The 27823-nt window shown below is 45.1% G+C and overlaps 1 protein-coding gene across 2 annotated transcripts; it reads left to right on the top strand.

Annotated features, from left to right (window-relative positions):
- Nucleotides 1-73: 73 nt before the first annotated feature.
- On the top strand, nucleotides 74-27823 carry arih1 (ariadne ubiquitin-conjugating enzyme E2 binding protein homolog 1 (Drosophila)). Of its 2 annotated transcripts, none has more exons than XM_076266650.1 (14): nucleotides 74-563; nucleotides 5668-5735; nucleotides 5878-6022; nucleotides 12158-12250; nucleotides 16028-16083; nucleotides 18861-18927; nucleotides 19387-19493; nucleotides 20423-20465; nucleotides 21476-21547; nucleotides 21685-21815; nucleotides 22157-22214; nucleotides 22505-22765; nucleotides 23744-23856; nucleotides 24637-27823. In XM_076266650.1, the coding sequence occupies exons 1-14, from the start codon at nucleotides 282-284 to the stop codon at nucleotides 24719-24721; spliced, it is 1581 nt and encodes a 526-aa protein (XP_076122765.1). In that variant the 5' UTR covers nucleotides 74-281; the 3' UTR covers nucleotides 24722-27823. The 2 variants fall into 2 exon arrangements, with proteins under 2 accessions (XP_076122765.1, XP_076122757.1); XM_076266642.1 differs by having other exon boundaries at nucleotides 22157-22217.

Raw genomic sequence — 27823 nt, 5'->3', positions numbered from 1 at the left:
TTCAATCTACTGTATTTAAACTCAGTTGATAACATTGGTTGAACTACGTCTTCACTCATATGACGTAGCCGCGCCGTCAGTTCATGACGCTGCGTCTCTTTGTTGGCTCAGCAGCAGCGACGCTTGTGTTGTTATTTTCTCTGCATCTGAAAATCTGAAGTACTGGCTACAGAAACACTTTTACTGTTTTGTTTTCTTTTGTTATCTCATTGTATCGGGCTTTAACCTACCACAACGAACAACAATAACTCGGTTTGTCATAATCCGAAGTTAACCTAGTAATGGACTCGGACGAGGGTTATAACTATGAATATGACGACGACGAGGAATGTAGCGAGGATAGCGTTGAAGAGGAGCCTGAAGACGACAACCTGGAACTGGGGGATGTGGAGCTGGTCGATCCAGTGGTGGCCGGTGGTGAGCGAGATGAATGTGGAGAAACTGGGGGAAGCGGCCTCGGGCCTGGTCAAGATGAGGAGGACTACCGATTCGAAGTACTCACTGCCGAACAGATTCTCCAACATATGGTGGAGTGTATCAGGGAGGTCAACGAGGTCATACAGGTAAGTGGGTAAGGGATACAGAAGTGGCTTTTATGACAACTAATGCAAAAAGTTATCAAGCCATGTATTTGATATGAATTGCAACCTGATTTTGCCTCTGGTGGCTAAGTGAGGAATTTGTAAAATGGGGTCAGCGCTATCTATGTTCACTTAAAGCTAGCATGGAAAAAAACTTAGCTAGCTGATCAATAAAGCGCAAGTTACCTTGCTTCAAATAGTCTTATAGGTACACATTTGAAACATGTCATCGAACCAGCTGGCAAGATTGATGCCGTTTGCTCGCAATGTTGTCGTGATGCATCAGCTGTGCGCATAATTAGGCCATGGATAGCTACCTGCCAAACTTCAAAGTGCTAGCAAGCTTACAAGTTAGCCTACCAAAATAGAGCAACAGCGGGACGCACACATAACCTAACGTAACAGCACTTGAATGTTACGATAACTTGTTATCTCAATCGTTTGTTTGGAAACCCTGTAGAATATCTTGCTAACATGTGCAAGTTAAAATTTCAAATCAAATTGACAAGCCGTTTATAGTAGTGGTGGACAATAATGAATACATGACAGCGAGATGCCTCCTTTATACGTATGCAGAAGTCAAATAATTGTTGCCACGATTAACCTTTTTTCCTCTATGCCTTTACTGGTGTTTTTATCACCAGATATAGCATAATAGTATTGTTTACGACGTGATGATCAGCTAAGTGATAGATAACCTACTAGCTGACTGCCCTGTCTTCTCAACAACATGGCGGAACTAAAATCTCATCATGGCTGTTTGCGCTAGTTCTTAGCTGGCAAATAATGGAAATTCTTTGGTTTACAGACGACGGTTATATCAGAAATATAATTTGATACTCCTTCAACATAAAGCAATATTACTGTCGGCAGTGTGAACACCAGTTAGCCAGTTAATACTCAAGCTAGATAGCTAGCCTGCCTTCCTATCTAGAATATTTGGTAGTGATCAATTTTAGCAGCTTAATGACCCAGTGACCTGATACGGATGGTGTCAACCTTGTTAAAATGTGTGCTCCAGTGAACTTATCATACCGCTGTTGTATACTGATGTATTTAGACACACTGGCACGGACATTTAAGCCGTGGCTACTCGGATAATACAGATAATACCAAATAAGGCATTATGCATGCGATATATTTTGGGTTGTTCACCACAGACCTAGGAGCTGAGTAAATTCGAAACCGTGGTAACGTTACTATTCCACACCCCGTTCTGTCTGGGTCACTGTACTAGCCATCCTCTCTCATAAGGAACTGACTCATTAAGCCCGGTAGCTTGGCAGGCAAGTCTGTACTTTGAATCACCTCGACTGTGCTGGTTAAGTAAGCTTAGCAAGGAAAAGAGGGCTACGTGCTGTGAAGAATAGGCTAGGTATTGTGTCAACTGTCAGACATTGGCCAGAGATTGATGTCGGTGGCCTTCAGTTATTTTGCAGCTCCTCTGCGGTGTTAGCCTTTCCTGTTCTCTCCCATTATATAAGCCCCCACCCCCTCAATAGTTTAAATGCCCCCCCCACATCACCACCACCCTTACTAAAAAAATCCAGGTTCTGCTCAACCAAATAATTGCCTAGCTTGCATAATCCTGCAGGCAGGGTCTCTTAGCAGGCAACACAGATATTCTGCACACAAACCCTAACCAGTGATGCCCTGGGATCATCTCCATTATGTTTCCAATGTAGGTCGGACATATAATCCTGGTCTATGAATTTGTACATGACTCATAACTGCAACAATACCAGGAAGGAGGAGTCTCAAACATTAGCTTTATCACTGCCATAGAAACCAAATGGCAACAAACCAAGATCAACACCAAAGGGTGCTGCACTAGGCTTGCTTTATCAGCACCAAACATGGCAAGTGTGGAAGATCAGGCACATGTTAACATCTAGGGTAACAAATAAAACGTTAAACATCTCTACAATACACATCTGGAATGATTACCAATCACTTAAAGTTTGCAAAACATGTTAAAGTTTGTTTCTATGTGCCCTAGATCAAAGGTTACATCATTCTGAAGATAATGACGTGGAGTGTCAGGCAGTAGCCCATAGATTTGTGCTCTTGAAAAGCTCATTTATCTGAAAGTAATTGTGAAAGATATTGCCAACTTTTTTCTTATTCTTTTTATGTTGCACACATTTCTCTTGATATGGTTTTTACATAAAAATGAAGAAAACATATCTAAAGGGGTTTTAAACTTTTAAAATATGCTGTTCTGTAACTCTGTTACCATAAAATGCTGTTTTTCTCCCCCTCCCTCAATAGCTATAATCCCAAAAAGGAAAATAAGTTCCAAAAGGACACTTGATTTAGTATATTTCTTTTGAAAATGTTCATGCAAGTATCTTAATATGTGTAACTCTGTTACCGATATGGTAACAGAGTTACAGCAAAGTCACAGAATTCTTTCTATATCTTCGGCTGAGATGTTCTGAACAGCCCCACATTTTATGTGTATGGTCACGCTAAAAGCCTCTGGGGGCATGCCAAGTTTCGTGAAATTCTGTCCATAGGGGGCCATGAAATAAATGAATGTACATGTACATCTAGTGACACCCATCAGCTTGTAGAAGGGTTGCCGATGGGTGATGGTGACACTCACACAGTACTCACTCACCATTACACTATACCTCCCACACAAACACACACATACCATATCCCCTCACACATACCCCCCCACACACACAACCTCCTCCCCCAATTAATTCATAAACTAGCACACACAAAACATACCCCAAACACCCCCCCCCCCCCCCCCACACACACACACACACACACACTTACATACACATAGCAGGAGTTGCAAAAGTAGAGGATAGAGACAAATTCACAGGCGTGATCTATTTCTATGGAGAGAATGTGCTGGACTGAACACCGGTCGTATTTTGTGCCGCTATGCGGTACATCTACTTTGCATTTTTCTTTTTTTGCTTTCTTTCATTACGATAAAACATACTATAACTAATGAATACATGACAATTTTGGGAACAATTTACACAATTAAATCTTGTTTTAAACAATAGGAACATGTGTGTGCCTGTGTAATCACAAGAGATCACAGCCTCCTCTGCCATCCAGTCAGTGATGTGTGGGTGTCCAGTTGCGGCCTCATGCCCTGCCTGTCGACCCAGGTGGAAGCAGCTGTTGCAGAGCTGTCTGGAGATATCCCGGCAGTCAGCATGTGTGCTGGCTTCCTATCCCTTGTGGTGTGCGCAGCTCCTCAGAACAGGCCAAACCCAGTCACCACCACACTAACACCCTTTCTCACACAGCTCCCACCTCCATTTGCAACCAAGCCAGTGGAAACAAAACATGCTTTGATAGAAAAGCTTTGATTTTAGGCACTCTGGCACTCGGGAACCGCATCTGGCTTGACAAGGGTACTGTCTTAATACGTATAGGTCTCTGTCTCTGTTCAGCAGTCTTATCCGTAGGCTTAGAGAGGCAACCAAAGTACTTCCAGTAACTGACAGTCTCTGGAGACCTCACTGGAGCGTGTTGTTTGGGAAGGTCACAGCATTGCACATGGACTAGTTTAAACTGCCATTTAAAAAATAATGATAATTCAAGAAGACAATGAACATACCTACACTTGTAAAAGCCAAGTCCCATTGCCACAGCGGAAAGATATGAGAATGACTACTCCTTTATGATTAGTGCAACTGTATTGAGGAGTCATTCGGCAGATCATTAGGCTAGTTGTTTGCTCAAAAATATATATTAATGTTGCTGACTGCGTGAGGCTGACTTTGGATTGCTAGCTTACCAAGCAGTCTAGTGATTTGTGTACAGGAGGAAGAAAACCTCAAACCAACACAACAAATATTTTCATCCCATATGCTTATGGATTGCTATTCTTTGTGGCTGCATGTCAACGTCAGTTGATTGTTAGCCTACTTCTTATCTAGTCAGTGAAAAAGTGTGTATTTTGTGGGATGCTCTTTCTTTTTGGGAGAATCGTTGTGGAACCACAGTAGCGTATTGGCCTGTGAAATGTTTGGCGCCACTTTGATTCCCGGACTTTGCAAGTCCATATTGTTTTGGTTGAAGGCGTCTTCTAAATCCCACTCCCTTTACTTTACTTGCACTCTTTGCTTTCATGATCGTCATATCACTTGTCAATTTGTCCTCAGACTTTGTTTTTGACTTTGGCTTACACATTCATTAACAGGCAAAAGGAAGACTAATCGCCTTTTCCCAGGCGTGTTTAGTCCTGTTACACCACTAGTGTTCACCACACTCCACTCGCAGTCCGTGAAGCTGGATCTGACAAGCAGTGGAGTGAACGGTGCCCTAACCACCAAGAGCTGGACAATACAACTCCTTTAACATTGTCCTGATAGTAAGAGGTCATATCATGCCAGGCCAGGCTAAGGTATATAATGACACGTTTCTTCTTCAGTGCTCACGTGTCCTCAAGAGTCTTCTCCGAGCGGCTTTTGTCCACAAGTACGGAGAAGAGTGACCTCATTTCATCGGGCTTTGTGTGGCCAGCGAGCCACAAAAAAAGCCTGTGTCCCTCCACAGCTTCCCGTACTGTGTGCTCAAGACAAGAACAGAACTGTCTCTGCCACTGCCGTTCCAAAGGCCTCGCAAAAGAAGGCTCAAGGCTGCCTTCCTGCTTTGTGTTTCGTCTGGGGGGGGGATAAAGATGTGTTTGCGTGTGTGTACATGCGTGTGTGTGTTTCTTCAGCCACCTTTCTCATAATTCCATTCCCTGGATTGCAGTGGTAGAGTGTCCGATGACTGGTGTGTTGTACAGTTATTAGTAAGCCAAGAGAACTATGTTAGCACTGCATGATGGGTCTTGTAGTACTCTTATCCCTGCTTAAAGCCCAAGATGGCCTCTCCACATACAAAAGGAAACATTCCACTGCTTCTTTGCCTGTTGGTGTCTGCTTTTAGTTAAAGAAATGCACAAAGTGCCCTACACGTCTGCTTTAAGTCAAAGAAGTGTACTAAGTGTCCTACACCCATCAAGAAAACCTGAAATGTTTTGATCATTATGGCTTTTTGGGGTGTGGATGAGAGAATTTAAATAGTTAACAAAGTTTTGCTTGTTTTTTTTTGTTTCCCACAGAATCCAGCAACAATAACTAGGATACTTCTTAGTCACTTCAACTGGGACAAAGAGAAGCTGATGGAAAGGCAAGTGTTTCTCGAGTGTGCGTGTGTGTGTCCGTGCGTGCGTGTGCGTGCGTTGAACAAGAATTACATCAGAAACCCACAGCATCTGGCACCTCCAAGACCCCTGAGTGGAGTGGTTTCCTCTTCTTTGTCCTGTCTGCAGGTACTTTGATGGGAACCTGGACAAGCTGTTCTCCGAGTGCCATGTGATCAACCCCAGTAAGAAGTCCCGGGCACGTCTGGTCAACACGCGCTCTTCCGCACAGGACATGCCATGCCAGATCTGCTATCTCAACTACCCCAACTCGGTCAGTCCACGATTACACACTGACTCTCAGTGCTGCCCTCCCTGAACTCCTTTCACTGTGTTGTCCTCTTTTTCTTTTGGTTTGTCCTCTCAGTCTCACTTGCTCGCTCGCTCGCTCACTCACTCTCTCTCTCTCTCTTACTCTCTTACTCTCTTACTTCCAGTCTTCTGGAGCAGAGGAAATGAAAGAGGAAATTTCTTCTTTCCTCTTATCATTCTACACCCCTCCCCCCACCTCTCTCTTTCACTCTCTCGTGCCATGTGGTGCTGCCGTTCCCTGACGAAAAATCACAGATCAGGCTGACCCTCAGCTTGTCCTCTGGCGCCCTATACTCTCGCTAGTTGCTAGCATAATCCCTGCAGTCAGATGGGTCCTGTTTGGATGCAGCCGGTCGGCCAGGTTCCGCTACCCATTCGCTGTGTTTAGCCTGATGCCAGAGATTGTGTCTGTGCACTCACACTCTGTTTGTTTACAGCCTGCCAGCCTCTGTGCTGGGGAATGGTGGGTCACAAAAAGCAAGGTAGAGACGCTGTATTTCAGCATCGTGTGTGTGTGTGCACGTGTGTGCGCGTGTGTGTGCGTGTGTGTGTGTGTGAGTAAGAGAGGTTGAGTGTGCATGTGCATGGATGCATTTGAGAGTAGGTGTGTGTGTGTGTGTGTGTGTGTGTGTGTTTAGAATTTGTGTGTGCACTTGCAATCAAAAGCAGCTGTGTGCTCAGTGTGCAGAGTGTTGAGTGATGGTTGGCTGTCACCATCTATAAAAATGGCGTCTGTCAAGAGGCACCTAATTGGGTTGTTTGAAAATGTGTCCGGAAGTGAGCGCGTCACATGACTGCTGCCTTTTTTGAAGATGGCGGCAGTCAATTAAGGATATTTTTTGGCTGAATGAACTAGCCTAGCATCCGCCATTGAAATGAATTGAGGCGGTAGGCCTACTTCCTCATTCTCTCCACATCTATATAATACCTCCATGGTTTAATCATAGACATTGTGTTTACATGTCTGAGGGTGGGTGTGGGGTTAAGCTGCTAGCTCCCCCTCAGCCTGGACCATCAGAGGGGATTTCTAATGAGCTGCTTTCTCTCCTAATCTCTTAGGATTACTACATTTGTATACAAAGCAGTCGGGGGGCCTAGCTCAGCCGAGCTGCGAGGTTTTCCTTGAGACTTATACATGTGTCTTTACACTGGCATCCTTGTTGAGATGACTGTTTAAGTTTTGTTGCAGTTTGATGCTCTGTTGTTATAATTGGATGTTTTCTTCTGGTGAGCATGAATCAACTGTATCATATACAACAACAATCAACTTTGATTCTCTGAAATTGAGGCTGTATGTGTCAGACTTGCTGTAAGTTATTGCTCATGAGGCAGCCGTGGCCTACTGGTTAGCGCTTCGGACTTGTAACCAGAGGGTTGCCGGTTCGAACCCCGACCAGAAGCACGGCTGAAGTGACCTAACCCCTTACTGCTCCCTGAGCGCTGCTGTTGTTGCAGGCAGCTCACTGTGTCGGGATTAGTGTGTGCTTCACCTCACTGTGTGTTCACTGTGCTGAGTGTGTTTCACTAATTCACGGATTGGGATAAATGCAGAGACCAAATTTCCCTCACGGGATCAAAAGAGTGTATATACTTATACCCATTTGTATCAGACTTGACTACTGGGAAATTAATGGGGAGGTGAGGACGTCCTGAACAGAAAGGTTTTTGTGCTGGTTACAAACCAACCAACTCAGTACTAAAATATTATTTCTTCTTTGAGCGTACTCACACTATTCCATCAGTACCATACCCGAGTACGTTTGACCCCCCAATGTCTGGTTCGTTTGACCAGTGATCACAACAGGACTCTACGGTTATGATCGCACCTATGCAAAGATTCTAGAGCACAGCAGCTCAACCGTGCCTGGGTACAGTTCAATAATATAAAGCGTGAATGCGGAACGGGAGAGAACCGTACTCTGGCACGGTACAAGTGAACTGTGTCCAGTGTGGGTACGCCCTAAAGGTGCCTATATAGAGGAACTGTGCCCAGTGAGAGTACGCCCTAAAGGTGCCTATATAGAGGAACTGTGCCCAGTGAGAGTACGCCCTAAAGGTGCCTATATAGAGGAACTGTGCCCAGTGTGAGTACGCCCTAAAGGTGCCTATATAGAGGAACTGTGCCCAGGGTGAGTACGCCCTAAAGATGCCTATATAGAGGAACTGTGCCCAGTGAGAGTACGCCCTAAAAGTGCCTATATAGAGGAACTGTGCCCAGTGAGAGTACGCCCTAAATCTGCCTATGGGGAGGAACTGTGCCCAGTGAGAGTACGCCCTAAAGCTGCCTATATAGAGGAACTGACTGTGCCCAGTGAGAGTACGCCCTAAAGGTACGCCCTAAAGGTGCCTATGGGGAGGAACTGTGCCAAGTGAGAGTACGCCCTAACGGTGCCTATATAGAGGAACTGTGCCCAGTGAGAGTATGCCCTAACGGTGCCTATATAGAGGTACTGTGCCCAGTGAGAGTACGCCCTAAAAGTGCCAATGGGGAGGAACTGTGCCCAGTGAGAGTACGCCCTAAAAGTGCCTATGGGAAGGAACTGTGCCCAGTGAGAGTACGCCCTAAAGGTGCCTATATAGAGGAACTGTGCCCAGTGAGAGTACGCCCTAAAGGTGCCTATATAGAGGAACTGTGCCCAGTGAGAGTACGCCCTAACGGTGCCTATGGGGAGGAACTGTGCCCAGTGAGAGTACGCCCTAAAGGTGCCTATATAGAGGAACTGTGCCCAGTGAGAGTACGCCCTAACGGTGCCTATGGGGAGGAAGTGGGCTGTAGACTATAGTAAGTGTTAATGACTGAAGGCTAGTGATCGGACAGTGATGAAAGTCAGTGAGTGAAGGGCTTTGCGCTACGAGCGTTTGCGCTGCATATCACTGTAGTTTTTGTGGTCGTGCCTGCGTATAAGGTGAGCGTGCATATGTTGATATATACATTTGTTTTCTCATAAGCACGGTCTGGAGATTAACCAGATCAAGTCTCAGAGAGAGGGGAGCCCTTGGGCTTGTTAACTGGGGCATGTTATCCCCACCCCAGCACCAGGGTCTGTAAGCATGACTTGCAAGTTTCCTGCTCGTAAGCAGCAGTTGAGCCAAGAAAAAAGAAGGCTGTATGGAATAGCAAACAGGTTCAATCAATGCCTGACATACTTAAAGATACAATCCACGATTTGGCTTTTTTTAAATTTTATTTTATTGTGGGAAAGGTTGATATTTGTGTTTCGAGAAAATGCTAAATGTGACAGAAGATGTGTCTTGGGCAGTTGGAAGAGAGCATGGGACATAAAAGTGAATAATTGGTAAACACTGCTGTCAGCTCGTGAGATCAGGTGTCTGTTTAGAGTAAGAAGCCCAAGGAGGTTGTAGGCTACAGTGACTCTAGAATAGCTATGGGGTAGTGTGAGCCATGACTCACAGTAAACTCCCTAAAATCTAATTTAGGCCTAGTTGTTGTGGACCATTTGTGACATGCGTACTTGCGGGACCTTCTGCTACAGTTAATACATAGAAATATAAGTGCAATTTTTTTTTTTTTGCTTTTTCAGTCAGGGGGTGTTTGAGTGTACACGTCTTATGTAAAGAATGCATGGAAGGAGAGTATAGGCAAGTCTTTTGTATGTAAGGCTGTTACCATACAGGCCTTTCCACTCCAACTAACCTTCAACTTAAATACAGCACCTTTGGAATGTGTGTGCTGTTGACTTCGCTTACATCTGGTATCGCATCTGGTTGTTGTGTATTCAAATATGTTAGCCATTCTCTTCATTATTTTTGCCGTGTTACCTGAGACTAACTGTGTCTCCACACGGTGAATGTAGTTTGGAGGAAGACGTCTCCGATCTTCCTCAATCTACCCATACAGAGGAGCAAGTGGGGTTTCCATCCAACCTTTTAATGTGCATATTACTTATTAGAATGAGAAATCCTGACACTTAACATGCGCATTCAACTCACACAAGATCTAACATGATTAAATTGATGAAAACAATTTATTCGCATAGATTTGCATCTGTTGCATTTCTACATGCGTGTTTCTATAAACGTTGCCCTGACGACCTTCTGTTTTCACCCCCTCACTGATCAGAACTCTTCCCTAGATTAGCTGAATGTCCTTTTGTAATGCACATAATGACTCCCTCCAAACCATTGTTCAAGTCCAAGAACTAGATGCAAACAGAGTTTCTGTTTCTCTGAGTGCAGGTACTTCAATATGTTTTCCATATGGGTTCTATATGTTGGTGTTTTAAAGTGAATATAACTGCGTTAGTGTTATTTGGCCACATCATCAGTATCATGAATGTCACTGTTGTATGTCCGTTTCAGCAAAATAGGCGCACTCACTCAAGTACTTTTTTGAAGTGTTTTTTTTGGTGAGAGTTAAAAATGTCAATATAGAAGTGGAGGAAACCGTACTCTCTTGTATGTTGCTTTTAAAAGGATTTATTGACTACAGACGCATTTCGGCGTCAAGCCGTTTTTAGTAGTATTCAACTGTTGAATGGCCGTCTCCAAAATGCTGAGTCCCCCTCCCCCCTCACTTAAAGGCCCTTCATCGTCGGCAGCTGCAGCTGACAATCTTGGTCACTCCCTGAGAATCAACCCATTTTACCTGGGTGTTTCATCATACAACCTACTTTACGGAGTCAAAACACACACACACACACACACACACACACACACACACACTATACACACCATGCCCTTCAGCACCTGAGTACCACGCATGTTTTCTAAAACCAGGTCACACACTAAAGCAGGCGCCCCATTCAGCAGGGCAATATCCAACCATGTCTGTTGCAGCTGATATAACTTCCTGTTTTAAATTAATAAAACTGTATGCACTTAGGTTATCATGCTGGGATTCGGTTAGATATTTGAATGACGGTTGATTCCTGCCTTTCCAGACAAAACAAGGAAGTAGGCCTACATTTAGCTACTTTAGTGTTTTTTCTTTGAAACACTAATAGTTAATGAACAACTTTGACGTCTATACTTGAGAATCTTGCATCTATCTGGTATAGGTGTTGGTGTCATAAGTGAAGTAAAATTACATTGTGTGTACTGTGTTGGTTTGCAGGTGGATAGCAGTGTAGATCTCTGATGTAGAGGCTTGTCAGGACCAAATACACTAGATGCAACTGCTGCTGCTGCTGCTACTAAAGCAGAGATGACCCTGATAATAGCATATCGGGTGTTGGCCAATACATTCAGAATATTGAGTGTTTCTGAAAACAGTTTGAAAAGATTTTGGTCTATAATCTTGGTTTTGGTTTTGGGCTTGAAATATCACAGACAATGTGTGAATGAAATCTGTAGCATGTTATTCTGGTGCCACTCTGCAAGTGTGTGCCTGTCTGTCTGTGTCTGCCTATGTGTGTGTGTGTGTGTGTGTGTGTGTGTGTGTGTGTGTGTGTGTGTGTGTCCCTGACCTTCATATGGATACAGCTTTTGCATACATTAGGAACAGACACTGTGGCACGCAGAGGCCTTTGTAATGTTTTAATGTGTCTGTTAAAAAGCAAGCGGAGGAAAACAGTGGTGACTGGGGCACATCTATGGTTTGTCAGGTTTGCCATCAGTGGGCATACAGGATAAGGCAGAGAGGCAAGCCATGGGCTGTATTGAGCAGAGAGGCAAGCCATGGGCTGTATTGATTGGCGGGGGAGAGACTGAACAAAGCACCCTTTATTTTCTGTACTAAATACAGACTTGGCAAACTTAGAACCTCGCTCTCTCCCTCTCGTTCTCTCCCTCTCTCGCTTTCTCTGATTTTTTCATTTATTGTGAATGCTTGTAATGATTTTATTAAGACCTTGATCTTGTGCATTAATTAAAACTTGATGGTGAAAGTCTTGCTTAATTAGAGAGCAACAACAGAATCTCCTCTGAATCAACATTGTCTTGTAATAGCCCATTTTCCTTTTTGAAAGTATTTTGTCAGTCTGGCATTTGACCTTGTGGCCAAAACCTTGAAGTGATGTACAAATGACTGTCAGCTAGATTGGTGACATCGATAATGACTGTCTCTTTGTCCCCCCCCCCTCTCTCTCTCTCTCTCTCTCTCTCTCACACTCACACTCACACTCACACTCACACACAGTACTTCACAGGCCTGGAGTGCGGTCACAAATTCTGTATGCAGTGTTGGGGCGACTACTTAACCACCAAAATCATAGAGGAGGGAATGGGACAGGTACTGGATATTCATTTTCTTTTTGAATGCAACTTAACACTGTGTGATGTCACTTTGTACCTCAGGCAAGGATTAAAGTTCTCCGTCATAGGACGGATTTCCGTCAATTTGATTTTAGAAATGTCATATTTGAGATCGATGCAGATCCGATTAGAAAAAAAATAGGAGGGGGGGGGGGGACTGTCACCTTTGCTTTTCCTTTTTTAAGGCAACTACAAATATTAGGTAAATGTTTAAAGACCTAATAGTGTTCTTGAGAACTTTCTGTGTCTCAATCCGTGACCGCTCAAGAAGATACGTCCTATACGGCCTACGTCAGCCATGAGTTTCGCTTTGTATGTTGTAGCTACACACTTGTCTCGGGCGTTTGCTTAAAAGAAAGAACACGTATGGAGGACTATAACGGTCTAAAAGTTGGATTATAGTGACACAATCGAGACAGCTGATGAGGTTGGCCAATCCGTTTAACTTTTTTGGATATGATATTGTGAGCTCTATGTGCGAATTCGGAGGCTGTGTTCTTTCCGTGCATCAATGTAGACACTTACTATCGCGAACTCTTGTCAGGGGAGGTCATTCATTTTGGGTGTCACCTATGACTTGAACAGATAGCCTGCTATGCCACCCGATGTAGGCTACTATTATTGTTACAGTTTTTAATCAATTCAACTAACATTATGTGTAAAGCGACGCAATATAAACCGTAGCCTATGCAATTTATTATCCCGTCTGTTATGACATACAACAATGTTTTTCACAATTTGCGACGGAAGGTTTTGACTGAGCGTGTCGAGTAAGGGGGTCAGTCGTGTTTGTGACGCACAGACAGCCTTCTTGTAGCCTATTTTGCTTAGGCCTCACTTTTAACGACAATAGGTTGTGAGTGTATGTTGACAAAAAATAACCATACAATTAAAATAGTCAACTTAAAACTTTGCTATAAAATATTATTAATTTATAGCACAAAACCATAACCAGTGGGCCTACCAGAACCTCGCATATTAGCGTCATGATTTGTGTGCGTCTATTTGGCAAGGCCACTAGCTGTCATGGATGCGTTGTTGCTAAAGGAAGGCAGGTGTCAAAAGTTAAAAAATAAATGCAGATGGGGAGCTGTTGGAAACGGGGGAGAACTAACAAGCCATGGTGTAAAGAAATTAAAGTGCCAGGAGTTTGCTTTTGCGCGGTTCGCTGCAAGAAAATTGTTTATGGATGCAATAGGAAAACGTTTTAGCACGCCACCAATCAGAAGACCGCCATAAGGTTAACGTTCGTGCACTTCAGGACATCTTCCCTACCTGGTGCAACTAGCCACCACGACAGAGGTAGGCTACGTTTATCTATGGCTGACCGTTTTTACGTTTAGAAAGTAGGCTACGCATGTTCTTTCATAGCGCAACACGACCTGTCCTTAACCATATCGCAACCTCTTGTCAACTTATACAATCTGTTGCTGAAGACAAAAGCGCCGTCTCCAGATTGTCGTTACAAATGCGCAGACCTCCTGCATGAGCACACACAGTATTGCTGCTCATTGGAAAACTGAGTTGTCTGTAAAACTCAAAATTACCATGTTATCATTAAATGCGGATGAGGCAACAAATGGAAATATGAACAATATCTAGAATGTTCTGATTTGTTACTTTGATGAGGAAATGGGAAGTCTTGCAAACTTGATTTTATAGATTTTACTTGGTGTTGAATTGCATATTAACAAGAAAAAAATCTCCCCTTTAAACACTTTTGGCCTGAAGTAATTAAATAAGAGTGTGTTAAAGCCTTTCTACAATATTGCTGCAGTAGAAAAGAACAGCAATGGCTAATCAGCAATGATCAGGTACTAAAATATATTTTTGTTCATCAGGAAAACTCAATCTCAATCAAGAACACTCTCAATTCGCCTTATTCACATGGCGGCCATTGGCGGCTAAAACGAGGCTACAGGGTACACAAACCATAGGATTGTTATGTTCTATGCATTCACCTGTAGGTGGCATTAATTATATAGTAAGTGTACCCTGTAGCCTCGTTTTGGTTTAAACAATGGCCGCTGTGTGAATAAGGCGAATACTCCCTTTACTTTGCTGTTTGCATCTTTTTGTACATTAAAAACCAATAGGTCGCGACCGCAAAAGGGGTGCTATCTCTATAGGTAGATATGAACAACGTATGACTTATGGCCTGAAAAAAGTTCAGTCAAACGATTTTTTTTCACTTTAATCCCTGACCTCAGGTCAACAAGTCCATCTGTTTTCATTCATCAGTTATCCTGAAGCAGCTCTCCGGCACAACTAATTCACACCGCTAATTTGACTAAGCATGTTTGCATGCCAGTATTTCACCTGCTTATGTGAGGCCACGTCCACGTTCCCCTTTTCCCTCACCTCCCACTCACCACCCAGAGATACCTAAACACAGTGCTGTGTTGTTCATGTCTACTGATGCTTGCACCTTCCCCACTGAAACATATTTATTGACTCTGAGCCTCTGTGGGTCTCCATTCAGCTCCATAAAAACTGTAGCCGTGCAAATGCAGCTTTAGTTCGAAACAGGCCTCAGTTCAGCCGTTTATAGATATAGTTTATAGGTAAAAACAGTATTTGTGAGTCATAGGTTTCCATTCAGCTGCACAAACGCTGTAGTAAATGGATGTTTGGTTGCAGCAATCAGATCCCAGATCAGTCATTTTACAGCAACGACGAAGCAAGAGCAGCGTAGAGTAGTCTCATATGAGCACTGTGCTGAGAGCAGTGAGAAGTGTTGAGTAGTCTCATATGAACACTGTGCTGAGAGCAGTGAGCAGTGTTGAGTAGTCTCATATGAACACTGTGCTGAGAGCAGCGTTGAGTAGTCTCATATGAGCACTGTGCTGAGAGCAGCGAGCAGCGTTGAGTAGTCTCATATGAACACTGTGCTGAGAGCATCGTTGAGTAGTCTCATATGAACACTGTGCTGAGAGCAGCGTTGAGTAGTCTCATATGAACACTGTGCTGAGAGCAGCGTTGAGTAGTCTCATGAGCACTGTGCTGAGAGCAGTGAGCAGCGTTGAGTAGTCTCATATGAACACTGTGCTGAGAGCATCATTGAGTAGTCTCATATGAGCACTGTGCTGAGAGCAGTGAGAAGCGTTGAGTAGTCTCATATGAACACTGTGCTGAGAGCAGCGTTGAGTAGTCTCATATGAGCACTGTGCTGAGAGCAGCTATGGGAAGTCTCTCAGCTCTTAGTTCAGCCGTATGAACACTTGGGTAGAGCAGTGTGAGCAGCCCCAGGGTGGGGTAGTGTCCGGTCTCAGTCCAGTCATATTACAGTGGGATACGAGCACAGCTTTGTACTGTGGCAGCCACAGTCAGTGTACGAGTCAGTCAGTGAAAACTGTGTGTGTGTGTGTGTGTGTGTGTGTGTGTGTGTGTGTTTGTGTGAGTGAGTGTGATGAAGAAAACATTCTACTGTTAAGTCAGCAGACTAGCGTGTTTGTGTGCGGACAGAGGAAGTGGATGACTAATGTAGTGTGCCGGACGACTGGGTTTTATCCAGCTGGGCTACCCACAAACTGGGTCTCATGTGTAGAGCAGACCAAGACCTATATCGGCTCCACATTAACAACTGGCACTCTATGCCATTTCAGGGTTTATGTTTCCACAATTAAGTCACTGCTTATACTCCTCTTTTCAAATGGACATGACTGTACATGTCTCTAACAGCTTTTTCTCTCTCTCTCTCGCTCTCGCTCTCTCTCCCCTCCCCCTTCTCTCTTTCTCTTTCTTCCCCTCTTAGACTATTTCCTGTCCAGCACATAGCTGCGATATCCTCGTGGATGACAACACCGTCATGTAAGTGGACCTACAGTGTTTCCTCATCTGTGTGTCTGTGTATGTATGTGTGTGTGTGTGTAACCTGAACCACCATGCTTCCTCGGGTGTCTTTTTAGATCCCCACTGTGCCAGGTTGTAGTGGCACACAACTGACAGTAATGTAAGACAACGTGTGTGTGTGTGTGTGTGTGTGTGTGTGTGTGTGTGTGTGTGTGTGTGTGTGTGTGTGTGTGTGTGTGTGTGTGTGTGTGTGTGTGTGTGTGTGTGTGTGTGTGTGTGTGTGTGTGTGTGTGTGTGTGTGTGTGTGTGTGTGTGTCTCTGTGTCTCCAGGGTGGGTATCTATGGCAGCAGGTAGATGTTTCTTTACTCACCAGATGGTGTCTGCCAGAAAAGGAAAAGCCATCTAAAGGTGTGACCGGTGCCTTAGGCATCTTAGCTGTGCTATCGACCGGTCTCCCCAGGTACCGCTTGTTGTGATCCAGGCCTGTAGTGATGGAGAAAGGGAGGGGAGGGAAGGAGAGAAAGTCGATATGGACCAATAATCACCGAAGAAGTCACTTGGACTTGTGAATCACCTCAGGGTTAGGCTAGCTACTACCTAACTAGCTTGGGACTTTGGGACGTCTACCTTGACTAAGAGTAATTCACAAAGTAAGGACTGCCATGGCCAAGCCTGTGAGGAGCTGCTTTTAGGGGGGGGGGGGGGGTGAAGACTTTGGCGAGTGTGCCAGTGTGGGGGGTTGAAGACTATGCAGGTAGATTTGAACTCATCTCCTGTCGACTCTTCTGCTCTTCTGCCAATAAAGTCTTTCTCTGGAAATCCAGACTTCTCGCGAGAGCACAATTTGAATTGTCTCTGCAAGAGACTCTGGCAATGAGTAATGATGCACGCCCCTTGCATCTTGTGTAACCAATCACATCGGTGTATCTGATATAGACGGGCCAGAAGCGAGCTAAACAGATGACGACAGAGCTGCGCTACATTGGTCGTATTGTGTTATCCAATTGCTTGCAGTGAGATTTTCAAATGCATGCTTGGTGCCGCCCCTCGAGTTGGGCCAGTTTCATTATTCGCGGCCAGACCCTTAATCTTTCTAGATTATCAGGGTCTGGACTTTCCAGGCTAATAAAGTCTAGAAAAGGTCCACAAAGGCAGCTTACAAATAAAAACATTTGGTGAGATGTTACCTCTGTGCTGCAGTTTGCCAACGGATGGACAGAGTTTTGGCCAGTGTTAAGAACCACTGTCCCACACTAGACCTGAGGCTGTAGCATTGCCCATGGAATGTGGGCGTGCTAGCAAGGCGGCTAAAAGCCACGAGTGCTAGTAGCATCTGATCCTGATCTTTGCTCTCCTCCTCGTAGCTCCGTGGTGCCTTAAAGACTTCAAAGTAATTGTCTTAACCTACATCCTGTCTACACTGGGCAGCTGAGGATGTGACATGCCAGTCTGCCAGAGTTGCGTTAGTGGCGCATCATAGAGACCCAGATTGCAGATTAACCTGGAAATGAGCTACTACCCGGGAAAGCACAACAAGCTGAAATTGACCTCCAGCTTTGGTTGTCTGCAGACATCATGGGTTGAAGCCTACTGCATTGTGGGCTTTTCTTAATCACAGATTGCCCAAGTCCAGTCCAGTCTCAGTGCACACGTTTTTTTGAGGGTTTAAGTGTTTGACAGGGTTTTATGTGACTCATTAGATCAGCATCCATTGGCATGTGTGATGACGCAGTGTTAGGTTTGCAGAATTAACTTGAATGCAACCGTTTTAACAAATTAGCGCAGTGTGGTTATGATGCAGATTTAAGCACAATTTAGCCAGTCGACATTTATGCCAACAACTGCAGGATTGTTAATGTTTTCTTTAAATGTGCATGTAGGTTGTTGAGATACAAGGAGAGGCTGCGCAAAGGTGCACATAGCTCTACTATAAACTAATTCCATCCCATTTAAATAGTACAACATGGGAAATCATTGTGTGGTGGTCAGTGTTGATATTGTGGTGAGCCGCCACAAATAAGTCAACACTGTGACGCTCACAATCTCACTGCTCCTTGCAAATGAATGCTGTCTCAACTTGGTCATGATGATTCTGACATTCTTATCCTCCCACACATACAGTTGTGAAGGAATTAATAACCAGTGCTCAGAACCTCTTCCCCCCCCCCCCCCCGACACGTAATGTGGTGGTGGTTCAGCTCTCCAACCTCAGACAGGAAGAGCTAACAGCCACAGCTTCTTGTGTAGGGCAGCACACAGAGGACTGTTAAAAGTTAAAACCAGAACCATTGCTCTTAAGACACCGTATAGTAACCATAGCAACCACTGTCGGGTGCTCATGCACAATGTTGTGCCATGTCGGCGTTTGCTGAGCGCACAGGGACGGGAACCACCAGACGCATGCAGATGTGAGCTGCCAGATCTGTGCCCGTCGTGTGCCATGTTGGTAAAGCTCTGTTGTTAGCTCTCCCTTGGTATGGGGTTGTTGGCAGAGGCAGGTTGTATGTGCCATATTGGAATCGGGTGTTATTGCATCATTTTGTTTATAAACATGGAATTGTTACAATAATACACGCATCTTTTTTATGCTTAAGCCTTGTCTGCAGTACCCTTCCTTTCACCGTGTGTGTGTGTGTGTGTGTGTGTGTGTGTGTGTGTGTGTGTGTGTGTGTGTGTGTGTGTGTGTGTGTGTGTGTGTGTGTGTGTGTGTGTGTGTGTGTGTGTGTGTGTGTGTGTGTGTGTCACTCTTACCACCTCAGTAGTGACTTCTTTCTGTGTACTTGTTCCCCTGCAGGAGGTTGATCACAGACTCAAAAGTGAAATTGAAGTACCAGCATTTAATTACTAATAGCTTTGTAGAGGTAAGATTGCAATATTTCCCTTTATGTAGCCAATAGAAGTGAGTGTCATATTTACAAAATGAAAAGAAGATTGTGAAGTCTTATATATTAAGATTTTTAATGAGATTACAAACTCATATCCTTGAGCTTTTTATTGCAAACTTATTCAATCATGTACATGAGGATCAGCCTACCAAAGCAATATCTTCTCTGACGCCATCATACTGTTTTAATGTTCAGTTTCCATAGATGGAAAATGCAAAGTAAAAGTCCCAGACCGTTTTGTTTGGGTGGTTTTCATTAAGTCTGAATCATGTAGTGAACTGTGTAGAGGAGAGATGCATCATTGTAGACATCATTGGTACTGATGTAGTTGTATTGTTGGGCTAGTTTGATTAGCAGAGTAGAGGGTTTTCTGTCTGAAACAGAGGTTTGCCAGCGTTGCTGATGTCTTGCCCTCTGCCCCTCACTCACACACAGTGCAATCGACTGTTAAAATGGTGCCCTGCGCCAGACTGCCACCACGTGGTCAAAGTCCAGTATCCCGACGCCAAGCCTGTCAGGTGCAAGTGTGGCCGGCAGTTCTGGTAAGTGTCCACACACACACGCGCGCACACACACACACACACACACACACACACACACCCACACCCCTCAGCCTATAGCGTGGGCGTTTCTGATGACACTGCGTCTGCCACTTCCCTGAGGCACCTGGGCTTGAGATGCCACTGGAGGGTGTGGAGGAGTGGCGTGGGGATTGGCTCTGTTGGCATAGCTGCCAGGGCAGGCACTGTTGCTCGGTAACCACTCCCAAGACAGTGGCCATTTTAAACTCTTTCAATCTCTCCAGAAGGAGAAGGAGAATGTGGAGAAGTTTCTCTTTCTCTCTTTCTTTCTCTTTCTCTTTCTCTCTCCCTCTCTCTCTCTCTCTCTCTCTCTCTCTCTCTTTCTCTCTCTCTCTCTCTCTCCCCCCTTCCTCTTCCTTCTTTCCCTCTTTCTCCCTCCTGATTGTGAGTCACTTCCTAATCCGACCATCTGGAGCGCAGAGGAGCAGCTAATGCGCTTACCTGTGCGAAGGCCTCCAGTCGGACGCCCAGATTACTGCCCCCACCTCACCTGTGTGCACTGCGGGTGGGGGAGTGGATATGATTGGGTGGGGGGTTCAGCGCCATGGGCAATTTGTGTGATTTCATGTGGCTGTCGAGGCTACATACATGAGAACATAGACAGACAGACACACACACACACACACACTGTTATATGGCTGTGTTGACCCTGTGGGGCATGTCCGAAGTCTCCGCGGCTCCCAGGCGGTACCTGGGCTTGACAATCGATGATTATTGGGAAACACATATAGAAACACACCCACACCGAGCTCTTCTTGACATACTTGTGGGATGATCCCATAGCCGTTGCTTGCCCTGAGCATTTACTTACCTGTGTGTGTTGGTGTTTGTGAGTGTTTTTAATGACGCAGTTTGATGCTCTGTTCTTGTTTCCCCCTCCTTTGTCTTAGCTTCAACTGTGGAGAGAACTGGCATGACCCCGTCAAATGTAAGGTAAGTTAGAGACAAGTCCTGACAGGCCCCCTGGGCTCGTTCAAACCGTCCATCGCTGTGACACTGAACCTGGTCTCTTGTTCACCTCCTCCCCCTGGGCTGTTCACTGGCTTGGTTGTCTGTCTATCTGTCAATGATTAAGTGTGGTGTTTATGTGCTGCCATGTGTTTGGCTAGAGCGGAATCCTAGCTATTGGCCTGTAGAGAATGAGGGTAACGTTCACGCAACAGTTCTGTTCAGCTCTACTGACAAATACCCATGCTTCTGAAAATAGAATTCACCTGGTTTTTCTGGCAGGTACTTTTTCCAAAATGCTGGCTTTGATTGGTTAAAGCTGACAAACTTCCAAGTATCGTTTTTTGGGGGGATTTCTCTTTTTGTTATACTTGTCATTGCAATTTAAGCACAGTTGAACGGACAGCTAGTTTCCTCTCGGCCTGATCTAGAACCTTCTGCCAAACCCTGCTGTGTGTGAGAACTGAGTGGGCCAAAGTCAGAAGTATGTCTTAAAGCAGGACACGGTGATTGTGTCTGTCCATTCTGCATGAAGTGTGTTCTTCAGCACTGTCTGAGTGGGCGAAGTCAAAGGTTGCGCTTGTAAACTGACACACTGGCACTTTAAAAACCGTTCGTAAATTCCAATTGTTGCTGGAATGGTCATTCATTTATTCCGAGTGTCGCACTCTGAGTGGATGCTGGAAACCAGCAAAAGGGACAGAGTGACACAAACACGCTCTTCCATAGTGTTCAGTCTGTGAGACACATAGACTTATTTACGAATTATAGACAATGAATTAGTTATTAGTCAAAATATGTTACATAATGGTTCCTTGTGAAACCAGTTGTTAATTCATAGGGTGATAGAACACTCGTCTTTTTGCCTTTTGCAAGGCGCTGTTTCATATTTAGAGTGCCAGAGTGAATTTACGAACGCACCCGAAGCAAAAATAAAAGGGCGCATCACCACCTCGGTGTTAATAGTAGTTGTCATGGCAACCCCTCTCTTCTAGTGGCTGAGGAAATGGATCAAAAAGTGTGACGACGACAGCGAAACATCAAACTGGATTGCTGCAAATACCAAGGTCAGTAGTGTGTCTTGTGTGTGTGTGTGTGTGTGTGTGTTTGTTTCATCTCCTTTCGCCTCCTTTCATGCATGGAGCGACTAGGCCTTGTGGGTAATGCAGTCTCGTGTGTGTGTGTGTGTGCTGTGTTGCCTCAGGAATGTCCCAAGTGTCACGTCACCATAGAGAAGGACGGCGGCTGCAACCACATGGTTTGCCGGAACCAGAACTGCAAAGCTGAGTTTTGCTGGGTCTGCCTCGGGCCCTGGGAACCCCATGGCTCTGCCTGGTAAGACCACTAAGCCTGTGTGTGTGTGTGTGTGTGTGTGTGTGTGTGAGAGAGGGAGTGTATCTTGTGGGCGTGTGTTTTGTGCTTGACATTTAACGGATCAGAATGATTTGGTTGGGCAGTCTCATAGTTGACATTTATGGGTTAGCATAATCCGATTCTGCAGTGGCTTTTCCAGAACGACTCTATTTGTTTGCTCAAGTGCTGACTAACTGCAACATCCCAAAGCACAGATACTTGGGTTCAGCACGTGTTGTCTTGCCTGAGAATTAGAAACGCCCGGTGCTTGTTCCGCAATGACCCCAGCAACCCATCATCGTGTCCCTTCTCCTCTTCCTCAGGTACAACTGCAACCGCTACAACGAGGACGATGCCAAGGCCGCGCGAGATGCTCAGGAGGTAGTAAGTTTTGAGTTTTGCGCTGCCCCCCCAACACAGAGACACAACCTTTGGCTAAACCAGCGACCACACTAAACTAAGGCTGGTGCTATTCATTATCCATATACATTTAACAATAGAGGCTCACAGGGTCAGATGGAAATAAGTGTACGTTTGTAGGACTGTAGAGACTGTCCATGTCAACCACACGATGGGCAGCTTTGGCTGCAGTCTTGTACCACATTAGAACAGTCTGGAACACCCCCAACCCACCCCCCCGCCCCCCTCTTGGGTTCCCTCTCTCTCCACAGCGTTCTCGGGCGGCGTTGCAGCGGTATCTGTTCTACTGCAACCGCTACATGAACCACATGCAGAGCCTGCGCTTCGAGCACAAGCTGTACGCACAGGTCAAGCAGAAGATGGAGGAGATGCAGCAGCACAACATGTCCTGGATCGAGGTGCAGTTCCTCAAGAAGGCCGTAGACGTGCTGTGCCAGTGCCGCTCCACGCTCATGTTCACCTACGTCTTCGCCTTCTACCTCAAGAAGAACAACCAGTCCATCATCTTCGAGGTAGCGCACACACAACGCCCCTTAGGCGGCGATCACATTGGAGATAATAAGTGGCAGCAGCAAAGCGCAACGCAACGCTCAGGCCTTAACAATTCAAAAGAAGTTCGATCTCGTTCCTAAGTTAAACAAACGCTGCACACTCGCGTGACACTTGAACCAAGTTCAACGCTCATTGCTTTAGCGCTGCCGCTGTAACGGAGGCGAACTGAGCTAGCGTGCTAGTTGCGTCTGTGTAACGGAGGCGAACTGAGCTAGCGTGCTAGTTGCGTGTGTGTAACAGAGGCGAACTGAGCTACCGTGCTAGTTGCGTGTGTGTAACGGAGGCGAACTGAGCTAGCGTGCTAGTTGCGTGTGTGTAACGGAGGCGAACTGAGCTAGCATGCTAGTTGCGTGTGTGTAACGGAGGCGAACTGAGCTAGCATGCTAGTTGCCCGTATAAATCCTCACAGCCCTAACCTTAAGAACACTTCTAACCGCTGAGTTGGAAGCCTGGACTTTTAGCTCAGTGGTTAGAGTGTTCAACTCCCATGCCGGTGTGTGTTGAGGTGGGGGGGTTCGAGACCCGTGAGCGGCGGACGAATTACGACCTCGGTTACACCACTACAACTGTGCTGCTGCCGAACCATAGCAAGCAATAGCAAATCTGCCACTGGTCAATGTGATCCCTGCCTTAAGGTCCTGCTACAACACTGACCCCACACAATCAACCACATGGCCTCCAAGACACAGATTATGGTTCTGTTGTTGTGTAGACAGCTAACTAAACAGGGAGATTATGGCAGTCACCTCAACCTTGTGTTAGTGGGGCAGATAAGGAAACCAATTGTCCATTTTATAAGTAGGTCAAGTGTGAAAGTTTCACCATAAAATCTATATACTCCAAAGTGATAATGGGTTCAGTTGACATAAGCATCTGTTAAACATTACTATGTCCGTCATGTTTCAATGTAAAATGATGTGTGTGCGTGTGTGTGTCAGAATAACCAGGCAGACCTGGAGAATGCCACAGAAGTACTGTCTGGATACCTGGAGCGAGACATTTCCCAGGATTCCCTGCAGGACATCAAGCAGAAAGTACAGGACAAGTACAGGTACATGTGCCGTTACTGTGTTTGTTTGTGCCTTGGAGCTCTGAATGGTTAACCTGACTCACCAGATGAATTTCGTTCCGCCTAGCTCTGCCTAGCTCCACTCACATCCATCTGGGATCGGTTCCGTTGAGAGTGATTTCGGCACCATATTGTATGGTAGAGCCAATCAGGACGCAGGGCGTGAGTTTCATAGATGTGATGTAGCGTAGAAGCGACTGTGAGACTGTTCTCAGCGTCACGGGTTGGCTTCGATGTGAGTGGTTGTCGAAATAGCACGTCAATAGATGACGGACAAGTGGCTTATCCAATCATATGCAAGGATTTTTTTGATAAGGCCCAGCCTTTTGAAGCAACACTTCAATGGATCGATCCCAGATGGATGAGTGGAGCTAGGCGGAACGAAATTCATCTGGCGAGAGTCAGGTTACTGACTGGTCAGAATGGCCCTGATGAACTTCGGATGTGATTTGATTGCATGATTCATTGGCTAAACCTGCCTCTCACTCTTTCTGATTCTCCTTTAGTTTGCTCTACATCTCTCTCTCTCGATCTCTCTTTCTCTCTCTTTCTGTCATGTAATAGCCCATTTTTGTCTCTGGCAATAGACCTGTGGCCAAAAACCCTTAAGTGACATTCAATTGACTGTCAGCTATATTGGTGACCTCGATAATGTCTCTCTCTCTCTCTCTCTCTCTCTCTCTCTCTCTCTCTCTCTCTCTCTCTCTCTCTCTCTCTCAAACACATCAATCGTGTGTGTGTGTGTGTGTGTGGTCTCTGCAGATATTGTGAGAGCAGACGGAGAGTCCTGCTGCAGCACGTGCACGAAGGCTATGAGAAGGACCTGTGGGAGTACATAGAGGATTGAGCCTGGATTAATCCCCCAACACACACACACACACTCGACACACACACTCGACACACTGAAATACACACACCAACATCAAGACATGCACAGACTCTTAAAATTAGCTCCTTCATGTACAGGAGTGCTGACGCAGGAACAGCAGAGCAGCAAGAGGGGGCAGCACTGAGCTCCCTTTCACCAAACACACACACATACACACAGAACATGTGTGCACACACATCCCTTCATCCAGCCAGCACAAGTCCCACTCGCTACATCCCTGGAGATGTTTTTTTTGTTTTGTTTTGTTTTCTTAATTATTTTCATTATTATTTGTTTGTTTGTTTGTTTATTTTTTAAACTCAAAAGTAAATTATATTTAAATAAAGAGTTAGACGATTAAAAAAAGGAGGAAAATTCTAAAAACCATCATCACATGTACAACAGTATATTAGCTGCCTAGCGGACTGGCTGGAGGCCTTGTCCCTCCCTGTGTGTGTGTGTGTGCCCACAGACCCACAGACACACTGATGTCTCTGGTTTGTCTGTCTCTCTCGCTTCTGTCGCTGTTCCATCTTGGACTCTTCCTCTTGTTTTTATTTTTTATATATATCTAGCGGTCCCCGTAAGTGGGACATGGGTTTTGGTTTGGAGCGTTTTCACAGCTTTAAGAGTCCTCCTCCATGCTTGCTGTGGGTGGGGCCATGCAGCCATGTCTGGGTTTGTGAATGTTGATTGGCTAATTGTATGTTTTAGGTAAGAAAACAAAACAAACTAAAAAAAAATATCAAAACATAAAGAGCAAATCAGTATTTTTCGATGTGTAAATAATGCATATATGCATGGACTTTACAAGAGCTAGAGTGGCACGTGTTTGCATCATTTTAAAAGTGATGGGGGGATACAATATTTATTCTTTACAGATACTCCAAGAAAAAAGAACATCAAACAAAAGGACAATATGACGATATGCTGTATTTCCTGTGTAGAATGAGTTTCTGTCTCTGCTGCATCTCCCACTCATGGCAGTGGAGACTGGGACTGAGACTTTGTCCCAACACAGACTGGTGCACTTGTCGTTCGACCTTCCACTCCAAACAACCCCACATCAGTGCAAAAACAGCCCTCAGCGAAAGCAGTGCTTCTCAAAGCAGCAGGGGCGTCTATGCCAAACGATCTCTGCCAAGCACAGGCAGGCTTGATGAGCACACTGCAAAGGTGGGACAACCTGATGCTCGTGCTCTGTTGCTAGGATACTACGCTGGTGTTGAGGTGCAGACTGGGCTGGCCTGAGAGGACTGGGGGTGTGGCAAGGAACTTTGAGTCTCTCTCTATCTTTCTCTCTCTCTCTCTCTCTCTCTCTCTCTCTCTCTCTCTCTCTCTCTCTCTCTCTCTCTCTCTCTCTCATCCTGTCCCATCTGTTCCTGACCCCTGGATTGATTTAGAAATGTAGCGTTATGATATATTGAGAGCGTGACACTACTAATTTCTGAGAGCCCAATTTGAGTGACATTCACTCATGTAATCTCTTTCCTTTCTGTTTAAATGGCATTCTTTATCAACAACGCGTGATTTGCTTGGCTTGGCTTGACGTTCTGCAGAGGGAGAACCATGCTTCTCTGGAACAGGTTTAAAGGGATCTGATGACATTCACAGCCGTGCTAAAGAACTGCAGGCTAGACTAGACGATGTGGTCGCACATCAGCTGGGTGTTTACCATTGTAGCGTTACTTTCAGACATTATCAGCAGTTATTTCTTTTGCAGTGTGCAGTACGTTTTTCCAGAGTCTCAGAGCTGGATGTCTAGTCCTGGTGCAGTGTTGTGTGTGTGTGTGTGTGGGCGGAAGTCTTAAGGGCACAGTGCTGCTGACTGGAACGCACCCTGGGCTTTGTCTGACACCTGATGGCACACAGCCTAACCGTGACGCTGATCTCTGGCTAACTACAGGAAAAGCAGAACCTCTCGTCGGGTGGGACTTGCGCAGCCTCCATGGCTTTCTGTGAGCCACAAACACCTGACGGGAAGCATGTTCTGACTCCAGTAGTCTTCTAGAAGGGATCTTCTGCTTTGTGTAATCACCCACGCGTGCACACCTGGCTTCTGCCCCAACGAGCATCATGATGTGTGAACCATCCTGGTGTTGAGGACCGGTAAAGTGGAACTGTAACTACATTCTGCCATGGGTGTGAAATTGTGTCCCTGGAAGTGCACTTCAAGGATGCGAGGACAAGCAGTGTCGGACTTGCGCTCTATAAACTAGTCAAACATACATGTTTCAGTCCTGCACACACGTGTCTGACAGCTGTCCTGTTGTTGCCGTCAGCCACCCATACTACTTTCAAATTCCAGCAGCTTTGCAAAGTAACTTTAAACATCAAAACCTAATGCATCTAAGACTAATACATTGTCTTGTTATCAATTAAAACAAATGTCAAATAGTCTGTTTAGGGGAAGGGGGTAAGTGTGGACAATTAGAGTAGGCTGTGTTTTGTATACTATGATAAACATTAAGGCAAAGGGGAATCCCATGGCTCTGATCTCAAGGTGGTCTTCCAGATGCTTTTGTGGGGTGAGATATTAAGGATTCATCTATTACATAGATGAACTACAACAGCTGGAACTTCGAACTAAAATGAAATATAATTATTATTAAAAAAAATAATATTTTACTCTGATACTAATTGCATCAGTGTGACTTTGGTGATGCAATTTAATGTTTGGACACACATGTTGGCTTGGCTTTTGTTTTGTTTATCCCAATGTCCTACCAGTGAATACTTGGGGGAATATGTAGGGTTATATGAAGATGTGCAATTGTTTGTTGGCTGTCTCCGTTTCCCACAGCCAGGTTTCACTCTAGCCAATATGAGGCTTCTCAAAGCTGTGTCTGTTGGGTCATGTCCCGTAGTTCATGAATATTGCGATTTAAAACATTTACAGATACAAAAAGCAGCTACGTCCATCTGATTAAGACATCCAAAAAACTTTTAATACTTTTCTACATATATCTTTTCTTTATGCTATTAAATTGTTTGATTTCTTATATACATAGTGTACAAATGTGGAGGAAATTAGTTGTCTGTTTTGGAGAAAACATTAAAGTGCAAAATGTTGCAAATGTT

The sequence above is a fragment of the Alosa pseudoharengus genome, unplaced genomic scaffold (genome assembly GCF_046254945.1).
Source record: "Alosa pseudoharengus isolate Yale_2024_CS ecotype anadromous, Long Island Sound unplaced genomic scaffold, YU_APseudo_1.1 YU_APseudo_1.1_scf_10, whole genome shotgun sequence".
NCBI lineage: Eukaryota > Metazoa > Chordata > Actinopteri > Clupeiformes > Clupeidae > Alosa > Alosa pseudoharengus.
The sequence above is the reverse complement of the archived record's forward strand: the minus strand, read 5'-3'. Positions and strand labels throughout refer to the sequence as shown.

Excerpts from the sequence above, each read along its gene's own strand:
- arih1 (XM_076266642.1), top strand. The coding sequence starts at position 282 with ATGGACTCGGACGAGGGTTATAACTATGAATATGACGACGACGAGGAA. Across the intron at positions 12,251-16,027 it reads TAGAGGAGGGAATGGGACAG|ACTATTTCCTGTCCAGCACA; the intron begins GTACTGGATATT and ends TTCCCCTCTTAG. Across the intron at positions 16,084-18,860 it reads GTGGATGACAACACCGTCAT|GAGGTTGATCACAGACTCAA; the intron begins GTAAGTGGACCT and ends GTTCCCCTGCAG.